General features: G+C 34.6%; 1 protein-coding gene across 2 annotated transcripts in view; it reads right to left on the bottom strand.

Annotated features, from left to right (window-relative positions):
- The window catches only part of AKT3 (AKT serine/threonine kinase 3), a 372,859-nt gene that overhangs the window by 84,247 nt on the left and 267,853 nt on the right, over positions 1-20,759 (bottom strand). For both annotated transcript variants that reach the window (XM_065894489.1, XM_065894498.1), the window contains exons 8-9: positions 17,968-18,090; positions 8,863-8,991 (exon numbers count right to left, since the gene is read on the bottom strand). In XM_065894489.1, coding sequence (XP_065750561.1) covers positions 8,863-8,991; positions 17,968-18,090 — 252 coding nt within the window. The remainder of the gene's footprint in view (positions 1-8,862; positions 8,992-17,967; positions 18,091-20,759) is intronic.

A 20,759-nucleotide genomic window follows, 5' to 3' on the forward strand; every position in this document is an offset into this window, starting at 1 on the left:
TGTCACTAATGTTTAAACTAAAATCAACTTTAAATATGAATGCAGACATTTAGTATTTCCTTCTACACCTACTGTCCTCTGTAACCTTAGATATAGCTTCACTTTATAAGCACATTTAACACAAATGCCCAAACAGAGATAAAGAACAAGTGGGGATTTGGAACACTAAAAGAATGTAAATGTTAAAAAATGACAAGAGGTCATATAAGTAAACACCCCAACAGAGCACAGGCTCTAGGAAAAAAAAGCTTAGTTTCAATGTTTCCACTAGAAGCCAGAGATTGCTTCACTTTATGATATAATAAAATCTAAGACTCAAGGAAGTCACAGCAGGTTATCAATGACTATTAAATGTTCTGGCAATATTTGATAACATTTAATGTAGATACTTCTACTTATCAAAACCCAGATGAGTTTAAAAAATCACCATGAACAGCTCTTGAATGGTTACTAATTTCAAAGAATGACATTAAATAATAAATTATATATTTTAAAATGATATCATCAATTAAAGTTCCCAGTGTAAATATTTGGCTACTGGGTACTTTCAAAAAACATACTCATTTCAATATTCTTTTACCAATTAAGATTTACTGGGAAGCTGAAGGAACACCTTCCTCAGCTTGTTCGCCAGGCCACACAATGCACTCAAGGCAAGCAGTTATGAGGAGGCTATGTATGCCCTGGAGTGGCTTACTGCTCAATCAATAATCCTGACAGAACAGATGGGGGAAAAAATTAAACATCTAAACAAACTGTCTGTACACCTATGTTGTGAAACTAAACTGCGAACTTGGATGAACCAATTTACCGCTAATTCAAAAACATTTTTTTTCTGGTAACCTTATATTTCAGGTAACTTATATGTGTGTTTTATAGATAAACACATATTTATATACTTTATAATTTACAGAAATCCTTTAATATTCCTAACATCACAGGAATTTGCTTAAAAAATGAACTACAAATCTTCTAATTCAGATTCTAAAATGTATTGCAGCTTCAGTAGAATTATATATTTCATAAGAATTATGAATTCCATGGTTTATTGGTATTTTCTTCATAAATATATACTTTATATCCAGTTTTCAACCACTCTAATGATTCTAAAGAGACTGAAACTGTAAGTGCCATTTGTTCTGAATTAAGATGCTGTAAGCTTTATGGCTACCTCCTAGCATGCAGACACAAGTACTTGCATGCAGCTAACATCGTACTTTCAAAAGCATTCTCTGCCTAGAACAGGCAACATTCCTGATAAGGAGAAAAGCTAAATGGATACAATATTGGTGATTAAATCATACTTACGCATATCTTCCCAGAGATTTCTATACTTCCTTTTTATCTTGAAGCAACAAACAATATGGGATTCTAAGAAACTGGGTCTTTGTAACCAAAGTAAAAATGGCCATTGTAAAACACTATAGGTAATCACTAGTGTTCCCAGTTAGGGTTAGTTTTGTATATGTTCTTATGTTGCAGAGAATTTAAAATTAAACTCTGTGCTTAAATTAGGATCATTCCAAAGTACTGAATGCAAATATTCTGATTGTTAAAACCAAAAGACTATATAACACTGGAAAGAACTTAGGTGAAAAATAGCTACTATAAAAACTGACAGAACTCTAGGGAAGTAAAAGCTGCTACTTATAAATGTTGAGAGACATTAACATTGAACTAAAAATATCATTTTTGTTCATATTTAAACAATATCCAATTTGGGGACAAAATGAGATTTTTTTTACTATGAAATTTTTTTAAATTGAAATATAGTTGATTTACAATGTTGTGTTAGTTTCAGGTGTATAGCAAAATGGAATGTTTTTTAATATTATCCAGAAACAGTATGAACAGTCAGCCAACTCACGACAGAATTTCTTAAATATAAATTCTAACTATAAAGCAGACAACTTCTGTCTGAACTAATCACTGTGCTCATTTACTTAATTTTCCCCTTAATATTGGTGATGAGACCTTTTCAGAACTATCAGGAAGATGACGGTTTTCAAAAACACCTCAAGAGGATAATTGTTACATGAATCATTAACAATTAAATAAAATATTAGGAATGTATACAGTTTGGGGAAAGCTACTAAAATAACTTTTAATTTTTACAAAAAGCTTAGAATTTGAGATTTAGTTTCATAATCTGTTAGAACCAGTAGAATTTTGTCCAAGGGTATGCAAAATGCAACTATGTGTGCTACTATTTTTATCTACAGATGAAAGGTACAAACATATATAACTTTTACCTCATTCATTTATTTTAAGATCCCCTAAAGATAATATTGATAGAGCCCATAAAATTATCTTTTTCATTTATTCTTTGTTGTATTTAAAATAAATGAGTAAAATTCTATTTAGTACTCTTAAATCGAGTTTGGTTCTAACTACTCCCCCCATGTACACTACCCTCCATACTACAAACTACCTTCACCCTTAATTTACATGATTCTCTCAACCCATTCTGAAGAAGTTATTGTATCCTTTTGGCCTTTCATTTACATAGAATTTAATTTCCATCTGTGCTATTATCTATATAGAATCACAATGACTTTAAGCAAATCTTTGTATCAAAATAGTTATCAAGGACTTCCCTGGTGGCTCAGTGGTTAAGAATCCACCTGCCAATTCAGGGACATGGGTTCAAGCCCTGGTCCAGGAAGATCCCACATGCCGTGGAGCAACTAAACCCATGCACCACAACTACTGAGTCTGCACTCTAGAGCCCGCGTGCCACAACTACTGAAGCCCTCGTGCCTAGAGCCCATGCTCTGCAACAAGACAAGTCACTGCAATGAGAAGCCCGCGCACCAAAACGAAGAGTAGGCCCCGCTCACCACAGCTAGAGAAAGCCCATGCGCAGCAATGGAGACCCAATGGAGCCAAAAATAAATAAATAAAATAAATAAATTTTAAAAATAGTTATAAAAATATTCTTGCCTATTTCAGATATTGTCAAAATACATATTATAAAAGATATTAAGGCTAGTAGGCTTCAAAAGAAAAGTGAATAAAATGATACCAAGTAAATGTTTTCCAAAAATGAGGTTCTGAAAACTAGGAATACAGCAAAAAACCCATTTTCAGCCACTGAAAACCAGTATTTTACACATATGAAATAAAATTATATACACTTTTTTCCTGAACACCAACCACAACTAGATACTATGTATTTCCCAACAATCAAGTCATTTTTTGCAATCTTTTTGTTAGTTCTAACTTGATTATCAAATTATTTTTACACTATTACAGAAGTGCATTTCTCTAGGTTTCCAAAACCACCTTATTCAACCTTCCCCATCTGTCACCATCTGCTTCTTTTTAGCATGTACTTTTTGTGTGATCACATAAGCATGTGAAAAATAACTAACATTCAGATGATTATCTGCTGGTACATTTGAGGACTGGGCATAATAAAAGTGAACTGCCAAAACGTACTTAACACTTTTAATTTTGTTGGGTCTTGCATGTAAGCTACATTTGATTTTCAAACTGTTTTACAGTTGGAAAGTTGATCAGGTACTGCTAACTCAAGAGCAAAGCTGAGACTCTAAATAATTAGCACTGCATAAAAGGATGGTTTGGATTCAATGAGAGCCAAGTCAAATAATAAAATTTAACAGTAAGATTTTATATGTGATTTCTAATTTCTTTATAATTTCTAGGCATGAAAATATAGTAAAGATTATGAAAACAAAATCCCCTCAAAATATCTTATAGTCCATAATATATGGCAGGTAAAATTTATTTCCTTCTAATACAAGAAAGAGCAAAAACACTTTAAAACTGTATATACTAATGCATTTTTAGAGATGTAGCACACTAAATGTATAGTTTATATGCCTGCTAGGACTATATCTCTGCAACCTCTTTTAAAAAAGAAACGATTTTTCCCTTTAATAATAAAGGTCTATAATTCTTCATCAAAATAAGAGAACAAATACTTTAAAAATACCCTTTTTTCAACAAATGGCATTTTTATACTATAAAACTTTTCTTTTCCTGGTGGTCTTTGCCACAAGAGAAAAGTTAAGCTCATTTAAAACTAAAGTTTATTTAAAAATCAGCTATGAGCCTGAGATACAGTACAGTTAATATATCAGCTTTGAACCGATTTCTAACAGTCTTTTTGAGGTATCTTTTAAATACCCTTCAACCATCTTTAAACAGCAAAGCATTCCTACCAGATTAAAAGTTTAGGGACGTCCCTGGTGGTCCAGTGGTTAGGACTCTGTGCTTTCACTGCAGGGGGCACGAGTTCGATCCCTGGTCGGGGAACTAACATCCCCCATGCCGTGCAGTGCAGCCAAAAAATAACCAAACAAACAGAAAAAAAACCAAAAGAAAACAAAAAACAGTCTAAAAGGTAAAGGATGCCACTGCTAGATGAATGATAGGTTGCAGAAAGATCTCTCCATAATGGGTAAACAAGTCTTCTATAAGAAGAGGAGAAGGGAAAATATTGACAATGAGCCCTTCAAAAGAGAAGCAGTGCTCAGGCACACATTCCAAGTCTGAAAAACAGCTACTAATCAAGAAAAGTCTGGCATTAATAATGGTATGAACTAGAAATTGCAAGGTTCAAAGAAAGTGAGAGATACCATCTGAAGTAAAGGGAAGAGGCTAGTTTCTTGCCAATCCCTCTCTAACTCTGACCATCTATATCTGATCACATTATTGCCCCGCTCTTAGTTCAAAAGTGATTTTTCCTTGTTCATGAGATCAAATCTAAACTCTTTTGCATTCTGATCCCAATCTATGTGTCCAGCCTCCTCTCAGTCTGCTCTCTCTTTACTGTCACCAGACCCTCCCACCACCCTTCCTTTTCCTTTCACCACGCTGTAAATAATTCTAGTAAAGCAATTATTTTCTTGCACAGTAATGATTATTTTCCATATCCTATCACCTTAGAAAATATAGCAAGCTACTTGAGGACAAAAACCATTTTTTACGATCTTTGTATTCCCAGCACCTAACAGAATGCATGATACCTAATAAATATTCAATAAATATTTCTTTAATGAATGAATGAGTGCTCTTCAGTGAAATGGTCCATATCAGAGATCAGAAAAAAGGACTTAAATTCTTGTTTTTAAAAGTAAGAGTATAACACAAAGTTACCCTGATTTAATAAAATGCAGTGTTGGACACAAACACTTAGAATATAAAAATATAACTGCATGAGAAGTTAATTGTTTCAAGATTTGTCACCCTCAGATAGTAACCACAATGCTCACTCTCCCCTGTAAAAACAAGGTGTCAAGATTTTAATTATGAATCAACATCTCTCAGCCATGGGGTATATAAACTTCTTCTGAAGACCAGACTTCTGCAACATTTTTTTAAAAGGTATACAGAAAGGTGTTCTTACATGTCTTTAAAAAGAAATTGACAGTTCCTTGTGAATTGTAAACTTTTTATTTAGAAACAATTGAACTCTTCCTGCATTAAATTCTTGGTTTTGTTCTTCAGTTGATGACATTTGCATATAAAACAATACCTTTGTTTCTTAGATCATCTGCTTCTGAAATGAGATGTATTTATCTTCTACAGAAATAACTTCTCCTAATCATGACACAACTAATTTTGTTATTCTAAATATGGGATATCATCAGCCATGGTAAATGTATAGCAAGGGCAATTGGAACTCCAGAGAAACAAAGATTTTGTTTTTCATGACATTCACAAAAACAATCCTATTCTAGAAAATGTAATCTTGTATTTGAATAAACAAGAAACAACATTTCTAAACTTTTACCTAATTCAGCTACAAAAATGGAAAATTTTAAACTCCAGATTTCATAGCAGAAAAAATATTATTTTTGGCAGCCCTTGATAAAATAATATTTGGAAATTGACTGAAAAATACTGCTAATATTTCAAATTACTAGCATTTATTTACAGTAACTCAACATTCTTGAAATGTAAATTTAATCTCTAACTGAAAAGAACTATTGTAATAATAAACTGGCATTAGTTACTATATGTATAGGAATGCTAGTATCATTCTGAATGTATTCTTATTTCCTAATTCTTTTGATTACCTTTTGCTGTTAGCATTTACAACGCATCTATTTTAAAAATGACAATTATTTACATCTATAAGTGGCCTTGAAATAGTGACTTTTTTGGGCCATGGTGTGTGTGGTTAAAAAAGTAAAAATAGGCTTTATAAGATGAACCTAGTTAGAATCCTGATTCTATCTCTACCACCTCCTAGCTGTGCACAGTAAGTCCCCTACATACGAACAAGTTCCATTCCGAGAGTGTGTTTGTAAGTCCAACAAAGTTAGCTTAGGTACCCAACTAACACAATTGGCTACATAGTACTGTACTGTAATAGGTTTACAATAGTTTTCACACAAATAATACATACAAAACAAGCAAACACAAAAAATAAAGAAAACATTTTTAATCTTACAGTACAGTATTTTGAAAATATGGTAGTACAGTACAACAGCTGGCATACAGGCGCTGGCATCGAGTGAACAGGCAAGAAGAGTTACTGACTGGAGGAGGGAGAAGAGGTGGGAGATGGTAGAGCTGAAGGATCATCAGCAATAGGAGACGAGGGCAAGCTGCAATCTCACTCACGCCTGACATTAATGGAACACGTGTTCGCATCTTTGAAAGTTCGCAACTTGAAGATTCGTATGTAGGGGACTTACTGTACAGATTACATTAGAAAAATTCTGATCCTCAGTGCCCTCACCTTTAAAAAAATAGGTTTCCTATCACAAAAGTTTATTCCAAATATGCAATGTACATATATAGCATGTGGCACATAATACATGTTCAATAAATAGTTACCTTCATCCATCAAAGATTAATGCCTCCCTATTTGGCTTTAGCCACGCTAACCTTGTTGGAGTTTGAGGGAAGAACTGAACTTGTTCTGCCTCACAGTTTTTATACTAGCTGCTCTCTGTGTTTGGAAAGCTCTTCCCGTCTATTTTTACAATAGTTGCCTCTTAGCATTCAGGTCTCTGATTAAACCTCTCTTTCCCTGAACATTCTATCTGTAGAAGATTATATTTTCCAAAGACAGTTGTAACAGTATCTCCCATCTCACATGCTCTTTTACAATGTAGAGGTGGGGTCTGTGTTACTACCTCTTAAATATGTGTAGGCTTAGGAATTCTAAACCAATAAGCATATGACAGAAATGATGTGCAGTTCCTGAAACAAAGCCATAAAAGGGGATTCACAGAGAAATGTTCATAGCAGCATTATCAGCCAAAACCTGGAAGCAACCCAAATGTCCATCAGCTGCTGAATGGATAAATAAAATGTGTTTATGTTCATACAATAGAATATTATTTGGCCATAAAAAGGAATGAAGTATCAATAACATGCTGAAGCATGGATGAATCTTGAAAACATACTAAGTAAAAGAAGCCAGACACAAGAGGCCACATATTGTATGATTCCGTTTATATGAAATGCCCAGAACAAGCACATCTATAGAGACAGAAAGTAGATTAGTAGTTGCCTGGGATGAGGGGATTTAGGGGAGGAACTAATGTGTATGGGGTTTCTTTGTTGTAGTGATGAAAATAGTCTGGAATTAGACAGTGGTGATGATTGCACAAATGTGAACATACTAAAAACCACTACTGTGCACTTTAAAAGGTAGAATTTATGGTATGTGATAACAAAATTTTAAAAAATATACTATGAAGAGAAACTTTCAAAAAACGAATGAAACATTTCTTCATGGTTTGCTAGGTTTTTAAAAAATGGAAGCAGTTTCTAAACTGTTCCCTAGGCTGTTCACTTTTAGAACCCACAGCCAAAATAGTCTGGCTACCCTAAAACCACCAGTATGAGGAAACCAGGCCACTTGGAGAAGCTGAGGCTTTTGAGAGCCCTGTAAGGTACCAGTTGAGAGCCAGCATTAACTGTCAGACACAGAAAGAGGGGAGCTTCCAGATTCCAGCCTCCAGCCAGAGTCACCCCCTGCTGTGCCCCACGTACCATGGAGCAGTCATTCCTGCTGTCCTGACTCAGAACCTTCAATCACATAAAATGGTTAGGTTTTGCAGTGGTCTGTTTTGTAGTAATAGTAATGAGAACACTACCTAACACATCCACCACACCACAACCTCCCTTTATCTAGCTTCTTTTCCTTCATGACATGACACATCTTCATCACATGACATTGTTATATATATATTTTTATTCTGTCTCCCTCCACCAGAAGTGAGTTCCCTGAGAGCAGGGTCCTTTGTGTCTTGTTCGTATAAACACACCACCCAGAAAAATACCCAGTATATAGTAGATGAATAATATATAATTGTTTGAATAAACAAATTAATGAATTAGTATGGAATCCTCAGCATGGGGAGGGCACTAGTTGAAGCTTGCTTTGGTTTGGCATGATTTCCAAAATATAGCTACTGTCATTTCATTAACTCTCCCAATGAAATACTTCCCAATAATTAAGTATGAAAACCCGCACTATTACAAATACAAATTATCACTGTTTCTTTGTTTCTAAGGAAAATCCAAGACGGTTCATAAAACTGTTCACATTCTTGCTGTAGTCATTCAATTATTCTATTTTAATAAATGAAATAAAATAGGCATAATCAAGAAATAAAACACACATGGCCAAGAAATAAAAATGGACTTTATTGTAGTTACCAGTATCCTTGTACTTATATAGTTTATAAAGTTTAACTTATATATATTTTTGCCCTAGAATACCATGTTGAACAAGTGGGAGCAAAACAGATTTGATTCATGTTGAAATCCAGGTCAAAGTAGTAGACACTGCTATTTTTTTAATGCTTAAATGGTTTACTTTGCAAAACATTATATCAGTGTTATTTTTTTCTATGAATGGAAACAGCCTACCTCTGGTGCCAGATATTCTGGTGTACCACAGAACGTCTTCATGGTGGCTGCATCTGTGATCCCTTCTTTGCAAAGTCCAAAATCTGTAATTTTTATGTGACCATCTTTATCCAGCATCAAATTCTCCAACTGTGTAGTAAGAAAGATAACATAATTTGTTCTATAGTCTTCAAAAATAGGAAAATACTGTTTTGAAAAATAATTGAATGTTGAGTAAGATATTTTGGAAAGAGGACACAGAGTTAATAGAATGTAGCTTCCTAACTCATGTGTAAAAAGAAACATTTTATCAAATACTTCACAATAATAAATTGATTTTTAAACCCATAGGAATAAGAGCTGTTATTGCATAAGTTCTGAGAAGTAAAGCCTAATTAACTTCCCAAAGCAAACATCAATCCTCTTTTTTCCTGTTTAAAATAAATTGTGATCTAAACAATCCCAAAGAGACAAGCATCTTCTTCTGGATATATGCAGATGGTTTTCAACCATTTCATTTGGGAGTCTGGTGCTACGATAAAATATTCACTCACAGAAATGTTACTTTGGTGGTGGTTATAAATCAAACCTAAATCTTGTTTTGTAAGGTAAGGCAATATCCTCTTTTACAGTTCTTTGTAATAAAGAACTACCAACCCTTTTACACATAAAAAGAATATGAAAGTCAAACATTCAACAGTTAATGAAAACATATAGCACAGGTATTATAAAGTTGGAATCTGTTTGAATCCATTAATACAAAAAGAACAATCTTGAAGACATAATGCAGAAGACGTAATGCAGAAATGCATTCACAAAAGACACGTGAAAAAAAATAGTAGCATGGGCTTCCCTGGTGGCGCAGCTGTTGAGAGTCCGCCTGCCAATGCAGGGGACACAGGTTCGTGCCCCGGTCCGGGAAGATCCCACATGCCGCGGAGCGGCTGGGCCCGTGAGCCATGGCCGCTAAGCCTGTGCGTCTGGAGCCTGTGCCCCGCAATGGGAGAGGCCGCAACAGTGAGAGGCCCACGTATCACAAAAAAAAAAAAAAAAAAAAGTAGCAGGATGAATGATAATTAACTTAAGGAGTAGATCATTATTCTCCTCCTTAACATGATGATGTATGAAGGCGCCTACCCAAACTCTGAAGTCAGTATCAAATTCAAAATAGAACTCCATATAAGAACATAAACAGACAACAACCATATAAAATGTGATGGTGGTATACTCTGTCATATTATCCAATGTCTTATAAACCAGAGACTAAATACAGTTAAGCAAGCTCAGAGTACACGTAAGTCCTTCAGTATAGAACTTAAATGTGCTACCCAACTGAACTCAATGCTCAATATGTTTCGTGCACTGCATAGACTTCAGAGAAGTGAGTCTGTTTTTGACTTGTCTACAGAGAGCTGAATGAACCATAAATATATTGCTAAACCTTTCAAAAATGAAAGTTCTCTTATTTTATCTAAATTCAGAGAGTTTGCATCTTCCTCATGATTCTCTACTAACTGGACCCCCAAATCAAACCCAATTTGCACAAATGGCAGTAAGTCCTAAATAGGGAAAACAATCAGGAACGTCAAGAATCTGTCTACTTCTCTTTCTGCCTTGAAAACCCTTCTCTTCTTTCTGCTTCTGATTTTCTCCCCTTTTTCCTTCTCTTTCAAACAACACTCTCTTCTTCCTCCTGTTCCTACCTTGCCATAACAAGAAAGAGAAGTATACACCGGAGTGTCTGTTGTTTTGCTGAATGAAAATATATATGCTCTTTTCTTAACTTTTAAAAATATGCTTATTGTTCTAACATATGAATACATCATAACATATAAAAGCAAACCATATTAAGTTCTTAAAATACTATATCTTTTATAATACACAAAAATTCTTACAAAAATGTCAAATAATACATAATAATATTGAATAAAATGTGTTTGGTGTATATTATGTCAATTCGCTTTATGTGCTTTACATGCAAAGTGAAACATGATAGTATGCGCTAATGTGCTAATTCTCCACATTCTGACGAGACTATTTTGAAGTGGATAGATACAGAAGTATCACAACATATAAATACTGTTTTTAATACCAATAAGTACATACATTTTTAAATATCCCGATTCATACCTAATTCTCTAATCTCATATCTCATTTCCAAGATACCAAGGGTTGAGGGATGAGGAATGAAATGAGATGCAGGGACAGGGTTTGAGTGAAGAATAGGAACAGGATGAAAGTGACCGAGAGTCCCAGTTTACCTAGAACTGAGGGGGGCTCCCAGGATGCAGGACTTTAAAGTTCTACAACTGGGGAAGTTCTATGCAAAATAGGACAGTTGATCATTCTACTTGTTTTATAAATCAGCTTAATTACAATGATATAGTCAGAAATAAGGTCAGCCTACGGGATGACTGTGAGAGATGGGGTAAAGGTCACCATAATGGGGATAAGGTAACATATTGCATAGGAGGCAGTAGAGAGCAATGTGTATAAGATTATGGAGTCAAGTCAGAGAACTTAAACGTAAATTCAAGTTTTATCTCTTACTGTGTAACCTATTGACATCTATGTGCCTCAACTTCATCTATAACACAGAGTAAATAACAGTAACGATCCAATGTGATTGTTTTGAGAATTAAATGAGATACTGAATGTAGAACTTAATCAATAAATGTATTGATCATTTATTAAACATGGAGAGTTTAATGGCTGATTCATAATTTATCAAAATGGTGTGTGCTCTTCTATACAAGAGCAAAGTTCAGAAATGGAGCCCTATAAAACACTTTTGTCAGCTCGGTGACTTCAATAAAAACACTTTTTTTTTTTTTTTTTTTTTTTTTGCGGTACGTGGGCCTCTCACTGTTGTGGCCTCTCCCATTGCGGAGCACAGGCTCCGGACGCACAGGCTGAGCGGCCATGGGTCATGGGCCCAGCCGCTCCGCAGCATGTGGGATCTTCCCGCACCGGGGCACGAACCCGTGTCCCCTGCATCGGCAGGCGGACTCTCAACCACTGCGCCACCAGGGAAGCCAAAAAAAGCATTTTTTAATATGCAACAATTTCTTTTGAATAAACAAATATTTTACAATTTTTGAGCCAGTTATTTTATAATAGTGTCCACCTTCTTCCATCAATTATTTTTCTTCTCTCACCATCCTGAAATGTCATTTTGCTGAGCATGAATGACAAAAACAACTTGTCCATCAGTATGAACAACAGTCAGAGATATATCACCTTAAAAAAATGATATCCCCAAATCTAATCTTGTATAAAGATAAATTGGGGCTAATTTAATATCCAGTCTGGTTTAAAAAATAAATAATAATTTTACGCAAATGCATAACAAAGTTTTCATAAAATATAAGAATGATCAGTGTTATGATTCACAAATGTGAAGGATGCACAGAGTCACCTGGTAATCTTTCCAAAGCAGATCAAAGGCTTAGATATATCAAAAACACCTGGAAATCACTTCCTTAGTGCATTTGACACTAACATAAATATTTCATCAAACATTTTTAGGGACCCTTCCACTATGTAAAGGAGGAATAAAAATATTTACAAATCACCTTTCTTTGGTTCTCTCTCCTAAATCTAATGCTTTCCTTCTTCCTTTTCTTAACCATAAAAGGAAAAATGCATATACTGTAACTGACTGTTCAGGTACTCTCTATTATAAAACTTTATATGCATCTGTTTTATTTCCACTGTCAGTCTTAGCATCTGGGATTGAGAGCAGGGCATTATGTTTATGCTTAATGGATGCATCTACCAGCAAAAGCAACGTATGAAGTTAAATAGGAAGTCTGAAAGAAAAGATTATATCTTCAAATCTGGGTAATGCTTACAATTTGTATCAGAGGGTTGTTTGTTATCTAATAGTTCATATTTTGAGGAGACAAAAATATTAGACATCCTAGAGTTTCCATTTAAAAAAGGCAACATTTTTTACCCAGTTGAATTGGACAGGCATTATTTGACAGAGGATCTTGATTTGGTAGATTTTGAAATCTTTTTTCCTCTGTGCTTTGTGAACAAGAAACTATAGCAAGAAAACACTATGCTCCTTTTTCTGCTCTTGCTGGTGCCTAGAATAAAATTAAACTCTTCCTATTAGAAAGTTTAAGAGTTTTTAACTTTTAAAAGCTTTCTAATATACAATTCATATATATTCTAATATCTATCTATGATAAATATACACACACATATATATATATATCTTTTAGGTATCATTTTAATTAAATGGCTGACACTTTGTGATTAAACAAAGGAATGATAATAGCAGTTCCTAAGGCCTCTGAGAACTACTGTAGCAATACCAAAAACAAGACCCTTCACTCACTCTTACAAATCCTTTTTAGCACAGTTACATCAGTACCAAGACTGTCTCAGGCTCAAGAATGTAATAAGAAATTCCTCCCCTGAACACTGCATATTTAGATTTATGGGTATCCAAGTTGCAAATGTCACATGGCTGACCTGCAGGAACTTAATGACCATGGAATTAAGACAGTGTGTTGAAATGCTGAAAGGAAAACTTTGAACCTTCCTAAGATGGAAAAGAATTCACAATATACAACAGCAGAGATCCCATCTAGGTTGGGGTTTAAGAAATACTACATTTAAGAATTTACTACACTTGAGTAACATAGCCCAATAGTATACATTAATGTTAGAGGTGGAAGGGGTTCTTAGTAGCAGTGGCTTAAATTATAAAAGAGGGAATCCAGAGTGACTGGTTAGAAGTGGGAGTTAGAGGATGTGTCTTGAGACTCTGTATGTAAAGTAAGCACACTGTTTCATTCAGACCGCTGGTTTATTTAGGAGCTGAGGAAGATTGGGAGGGCTGTGATATAAGGCTCTCTGAAACCATCCCTTTGTGCCATCACTGAGTCTTAGAAATTATCTAAATCTATCTGGCAGTTTCTCACGTTAACAATGTAAGTGGTTAAAATAACCATTAAATTCTCTGATTAGGTAGAAAACAAGATTAGATTTTCCACAAGTAGAATACAGTAGCAATTTACGCATTATTCTTGCCCCTCCCCCTGTCATAAACTCTTGGGAGAAATGAATTCATTTTTAGAAATATTTATTTATTTTTGGCTGTGTTGGGCCTTTGTTGCTGTGCACAGGATTTCTCTAGTTGCGGCGAGCGGGGGCTACTCTTCGTTGCGGTGCACAGGCTTCTCATTGCAGTGGCTTCTCTTGTTGTGGAGCACGGGCTCTAGGTGCGTGGGCTTCAGTAGTTGTGGCACATGGGCTCAGTAGTTGTGGCACATGCACTTAGTTGCTCTGCTGCATGCGGGATCCTCCCAGACCAGGGATAGAACCCGTGTCCCCTACATTGGCAGGCGGATTATTAACCACTACGCCACCAGGGAAGTCCCAGAAATTAATTCTTAATGAAATTCCAGTATCAGTACCTTTGCAAATGTCCCTAGTTCAGCCTATTCTATCCTTGGATGGCCATGGTCATTGAAAAGAAAGGTTATATTGAATACCTACAAAAACAAGAGCTAAGCAGAAAAGAAGTTTTCAAAAAAACTTGTACTACTGACACAGTCTTAGGAGAGATTTCTTCAAATTTTTATGCTATTGTAAAGCAATATCAGTTTTTCCTAAGTAATCACAAAGAATTTGGGTCCTTACTGAAGCAAAATTTAATATCATGACATGTATTGATAAATTATGCAAACTTACTTTTTAAACTACAACAAAAGTTGCAATAATTTATCTGTTGCTGTGAACACCAATTTATTAGGAACTATGAACTGATAAAATGTCTTAAATTAACTTGCACATGAAATAAGGCTTTGCCTCTAATGATGAATGGGTCAGTGGCAAACAGGTACTGATTTACTTGAGAGGTGCAGCTACCATAAGTATCTCAAATGGATTTGTATTTGAATAAACACAAGGTTATTAGTAAGGAGAAGACAGAGACCAATCTGAGACAAATCAAAGTGGGTACCTAAATCAGTTTTTGATAATGTTATTTTGAATATATTTTGTATACATATATTTAAAACATTCCTTCTCTTATCTTTGGCAGCTTTATTCAAATTTTAGATTTACAAAGATCTCCTAGAATTAATCCAATGAATTCCCCCACCTAAAGTTCATTTCATCTCTAGAAAGGCAGAATGGTGTAATAAAAAGAACATTATACCTGGAGCTAGGATTCATGGAATCCAATAATCTTGACTATGTCACCAACTTAGTCCATTACTTTCAGTAAATCCCTTACTCGGCTTCTAGTCTTCAATGAGCTCAGCTGTAAACTATGGGTCAGCTCTAAATTTCTACGACTCTACCTAAAGATCTCATTCTATCATGTGCAATATGGATACAAACAACACGTATAAATTTTGAATGTCTGACTTTTTACATTATCCATTCTTCTCGGTGTATGTTCCATGGATTCTGTCCAATGCTATACATTTACTTAGACCTTTAACTTAAGGTTATATTAAAAAGTAAATAAATTTAGAGAGCAGAGGCCACTTAATTGTCTAATAAAGTTAGTGGTCTGTTTATATGGTAACTACATGGCTGGTATTCATATACAAAGTATTAGCACTGTGGCTTAATAAATTTAGTCTAATTTCATCATCAGAAAGGATGGAGCAACAAAACTCATTAAATGAACTTCAATGTACCAATATGTTGATTCATTAGTGAGAAATGATCAATGGAGATACTGACCAAAACCATCCCAATTATATCATTCCTTAATCAACGCTAGCAATCAAGTGAGTATTCTTCTGTTTCTTTAGACTAATAATTCCATCTTCCAGCTTTAAGCATTTTGGATACATTACTAAGTACTTCAAAATTATTCGCATTTTCTTAAATCCAGGAAATCCTCCCCCTTCTCCCTACAAACAGAATTCATAAAATATAAAGTGGGAATGGTGGGGGGGGAGTAGATCAGGCAGAGAAGAGCTAACTACTTCTAAGTAAATTTGGAAATGCTATATAACTTATGTTTTATCATACCATATAACTAAATTCTTTTTTAAAACTCTGGATTCAAGACATTTAAACATTATAGGATTATTTGGCCATTCAGACATCAGATATAGGGATGCTGAATTCTGCCACTCCTGGCTATAAAAAGCTGCAGGCTAAATATAATCATATTGTTGATTCATATCCATCTCTGGTCTATTTGGGCACTTAGTTGATCATCCCTGATATAGATACAGTTGCATAGTTCATTTTTCCTAAAAACAGAATTTTATAGCTTCTTTAATCAATAATATGTTAAGAAATAAAACAATAAAGAAGATGTGGCACATATATACAATGGAATATTACTCAGCCATAAAAAGAAACGAAACTGAGTTATTTGTAGTGAGGTGGATGGACCTAGAGTCTGTCATACAGAGTGAAGTAAGTCAGAAAGAGAAAAAAATACCATACGCTAACACATATATATGGAATCTAAAAAAAAAGGTTCTGAAGAACCTAAGGGCAGGATGGGAATAAAGATGCAGACATAGAGAATGGACTTGGAATTGAGGACATAGGGAGGGGGAAGGGTAAGCTGGGATGAAATGAGAGAGTGGCATGGACATATATACACTACCAAATGTAAAATGGATGGCTAGTGGGAAGCAGTCACATAGCACAGGGAGATCAGCTCGGTGCTTTATGACCATCTAGAGGGATAGGATAGGGAGGGTGGGAGGGAGACGCAAGAGGGAGGAGATACGGGGATATATGTATATGTATGGCTGATTCACTTTGTTATAAAGCAGAAACTAACACACCACTGTAGAGCAATTATACTCCAATAAAGATGTTAAAAAAATACATACTATATTTCACTGTCATCATGTAAAATAATATTTTTTGAGATAGTTACTTCTTAGGGATCATTCATAATACAAATGTATATGATAGCAACATCTTAAAATAACTTAGACAACTGCTTAAATAATTAGATAACTTAAGAATCACAGGTGTTTAAACAGGAGGGAATGGGAGTGAGGGGATAATTGTGATTTCTCTTATGTGCTATAATATGTAAATATATACCTTATTTCATAGAAACAGAATTTCATAAAAGACTAGTATAACTTCTATCTCTACAAATCATATTTTAAATGAACTAGTACTTGATAAATAAAGCAATTCTGTGTCAGATTTTAATAGGTCAAGATTATCATATGATTTACTTTTTAAGAAAGTAAGATTGTCACATTCAGAACTTGTTCAGAGTGTGTCATGGTACAAATTTCCTTAATATGACCAATCTAATTCAAAACAGTGTCACGAGAATTACTGCTATCTTTTATGAGTTACTCCGGGGGTCAGCAAAATATGGCTTGTAGGTGAAATCTTGCCTACTGCCTGTTTTTGTAATTAAAGTTTTACTGGAACACAGCCAGACACGCTCATTTACATATTGTCTGTGGCTGCTTTCACCGTACAACAGCAGCACTGAGGAATTGTAAAAGACACTGTAAGAGCAGCAAAGCCTAAAATATTTACTATCTGGCCTTCACAGAAAGTTTGCCAATCCCTGAGCTATTCTGAGGGTCTTAACAGAAAGAAACTTAGAGAAATAAAGTCACTATTACTGATAAAAGAAATACAGTGCTTTTCAAATGGAAATTAAACAAATTGATAAAAGGCTATATTAAAATGCTTCAGGTATTTAAACCCACTAAAAATTTAATACCAAATCAAATATTTTCCTTCCCCCAAGTAATCTTATTTATTATAAAAATTTCTTCATAATACATCACAGGATGTTAGAATAATGAAATTTATTTTAAAATGTCACTTGCAAAGTTACTTGACTTATAATCAGATGTTTAACATTACTCATTACACTTTCAGAAAAATGAAACTATTATTGATAGATCATATTTGATCAGAGCAGTCAAGAAGAACTTATTTAGCATGTCAAAAACTCGGACATAAAACTACTACACATTTATCAGTGAATGAAATTTCCTGTCAAATACAGTGAACCAAATTCTTAAACAGAGTGGTTTTATTTCCCAACTAAATCTGCTTTTCTCCAAACTGTGTAACTTTGTAATTACTTTGTGTTTGTCCCTACAGCCTCTGCAAAAACAAATTCTGATTACTTTTCTTTTTTACCTTGAGATCACGGTACACAATCTTTCCGGAATGTAGATAGTCCAAGGCAGAGACAATTTCTGCACCATAGAAACGTGTGCGGTCCTCAGAGAACACCCTCTCTCTCGACAAATGGAAAAACAGCTGCAGAGTAAACAGCAGGGACAGGATTGTAATAATTACTGATTTAGTGGGGGAAATTAACACAAACATAAAACACCTCTCATCACCATATTGTGATGATAGATAGTGTACTCTCAGCGGACACTGAGCAGTCTTAGACAGCAGCTGGCTTATCTTTTCCAGGTTTCCAAGGGGAGACTGCGAGCTGTTAAATCAGCACTTTAATCAATATACCAATCTTGTTTAAGGCATTCTGCTTGCTACCCATTTAACCTTCAGTTACCAGAGGAAAAAGTATGCATCATCAGATTACATCTCCCACTCAGTATACTGTTGCTTCACTCTTTCAAGGATTAGGTATTGAGACTTTATTAAAATAAATGCACATAAGCATAGATGGAATATTTCGACTTAATTATCTGAGTTACACTTGATTTCAAAGGAAGGACTGCTGATTTGTGGAACCTTATTTATGTGAACTTGTTAAATTCTACAACTCTTGATTCATCATGATACCTCTAGAAATGTTTTCAATGTTTAAATCCATGTTTTCTGCAATGAGAAACTGTGAGGCTTTACATTTTCAATTTATGTTAGTAATGCCCAAAATGGACTGAGAAGCTCCCATTATTCCCCTAATAGTTCTCAATGCATACTCTTCCTATTTCAATAATAACTAACTATGACACCAACCTTTTCTCATGTAATCACTTAAAACTATAAGCCCATCCATTTCCTGTTAACAACAGTCAACAAATATTTATTGGGTTCTCACTGTGGTCAAGCATCCAGCTCTGCATTTAGACAGCCTCTTTATTTAAGAAACTGCCCGTCTCAGCTCTCAGTTCAATAATGTATATGAGGAAGGAGCTGGTTTCAGGCACTATGAATTGACTACTGACCTTTCTGTGTACTGTTTCACTGTATTAAGAAATCCACCAGGAACAACAAAAGATGGTTCGCAGTGCTGAGTACACTGCCGAGTATCACAGTAGGTACTCAATACATGTCTTTGATTAAAGAAATGAACCAATCAGTCAATGTATTCTTGACTGCAAGATCAGAAATTAACTATATTTTCACATAGATTACTTCTACAAACTGCTTCTACAAATTTATAAGAATTATGGTTAACTGAGATTTGTTTCTCACACACCAAATCATAATTTAGGTAACATAAAAGAGGTTCTCTATAGATTCCATCTTCCCTTTTCCCACCTCCAACTCCACTTAAGAGTTTATCATTATTTTAAGATAAAATTTATGCATAACCCATTGTCATAGTAAAGAGAGAAGAGGTAATATCATGTAACTATTGCCAAAAAAGACTGGTTCAACATTACTTATAGTAAAACTAAAATGTTTGGCAGATAGTCTCTAAACTTTAATGCTCTCTACTATATTGTCACATTTTATCAAATCTAAGATGCTGTTGATTGCAACTCCACCAACTTTTTATGTTAATACCAAGAAAAAAAAATGAGGTCAATTAAAACTATGACACACCACCAAATATAAAAGGCACTCTGACTGAAGAAATGTTCAATGTGTCTTATAAATGACCAAATATACTATGCCAAAAATCAAACCAATGTATAAAATTACTCAGGGATATGCTTCAAAATTCATTCATTTTATACAGGTACATACATGTTATTAATTAATGCTCTACCACTCAAACAAAGACAGGAAGTAGAAAGAAGCATGGATCATCATTCTGAAATATTTCTAGGTCAAAGTAATTTCTGTCATCCTTTAATACGAAATATAACTAATTTTGACAAAGGAACCCCTGTGACCCAGATTTATGGTAGTCTTCTAATGAAATGAAAGTAGTAGTTAGATTTATAAATTTTCTTCAAATGTCAAGCCTAGTACCCACTCATCTACAACACAAAAGATATAGATCTTCCCTAAATCAACATAATACATGCAGGCTTCTAGATCTTTATTTAGACCATAAATCTTCAATTTGTCTTCCAGCCAATTTCTGTAAAAATATCAGCTAAAAAAAAAAAGCTACTTAAGGAGAAGAACTCTATTTATTTCTCAATCTGCTCTCCTCTGATGTCTACCCTTGCTACTTTATGGAACTTATTCCTGTTAACACAACCAAGAACCTCTCGTTCTGGAGCTTAGAACATCACTTATTACCCTCTCCTTCTTATAAACATTCCTTGGCTTTGGTACTACAACTCTCCTGATTTTCTCTGAATATTCCTTCTAAGTTTCTACCTTGGCTTTGAACCAACTTTCCATTTAGTGAGCATCAATTATGTTAAAGTCACTGTTATTGGACACTGGGAAGAGAAAAAGAGGGCATATAATGGTGATTAAGACATAATCCCTGACCTTAAGAAATTCAACCCGATGAAGGAGATATATGCACAGATAAAAAACAAAAGAGCTATGAGAAATTCTGTAATTCCAATATTAAAAATGCTTTGGAGGCAAAGGATGATTAATCTTTATTGGAATGATCTGAGGAGACTTCACAGATAAGGTAGCATCTCACGTTTTGAAGGATGGATTTTTCACAAATGGAGAATATAAGGAAAGCATACAAAACAGTGCAAGTTTTATCCATCTTAATATTTTGACCACAGCCTAGTAATAGTACATCAACATAGTAGGTAATTAATAAATGTATGTGGAACAAATTAATCCCTCTTAATATCCACCTTAATATT

Source organism: Phocoena phocoena, chromosome 1 (assembly GCF_963924675.1).
Source record: "Phocoena phocoena chromosome 1, mPhoPho1.1, whole genome shotgun sequence".
Lineage (NCBI taxonomy): Eukaryota > Metazoa > Chordata > Mammalia > Artiodactyla > Phocoenidae > Phocoena > Phocoena phocoena.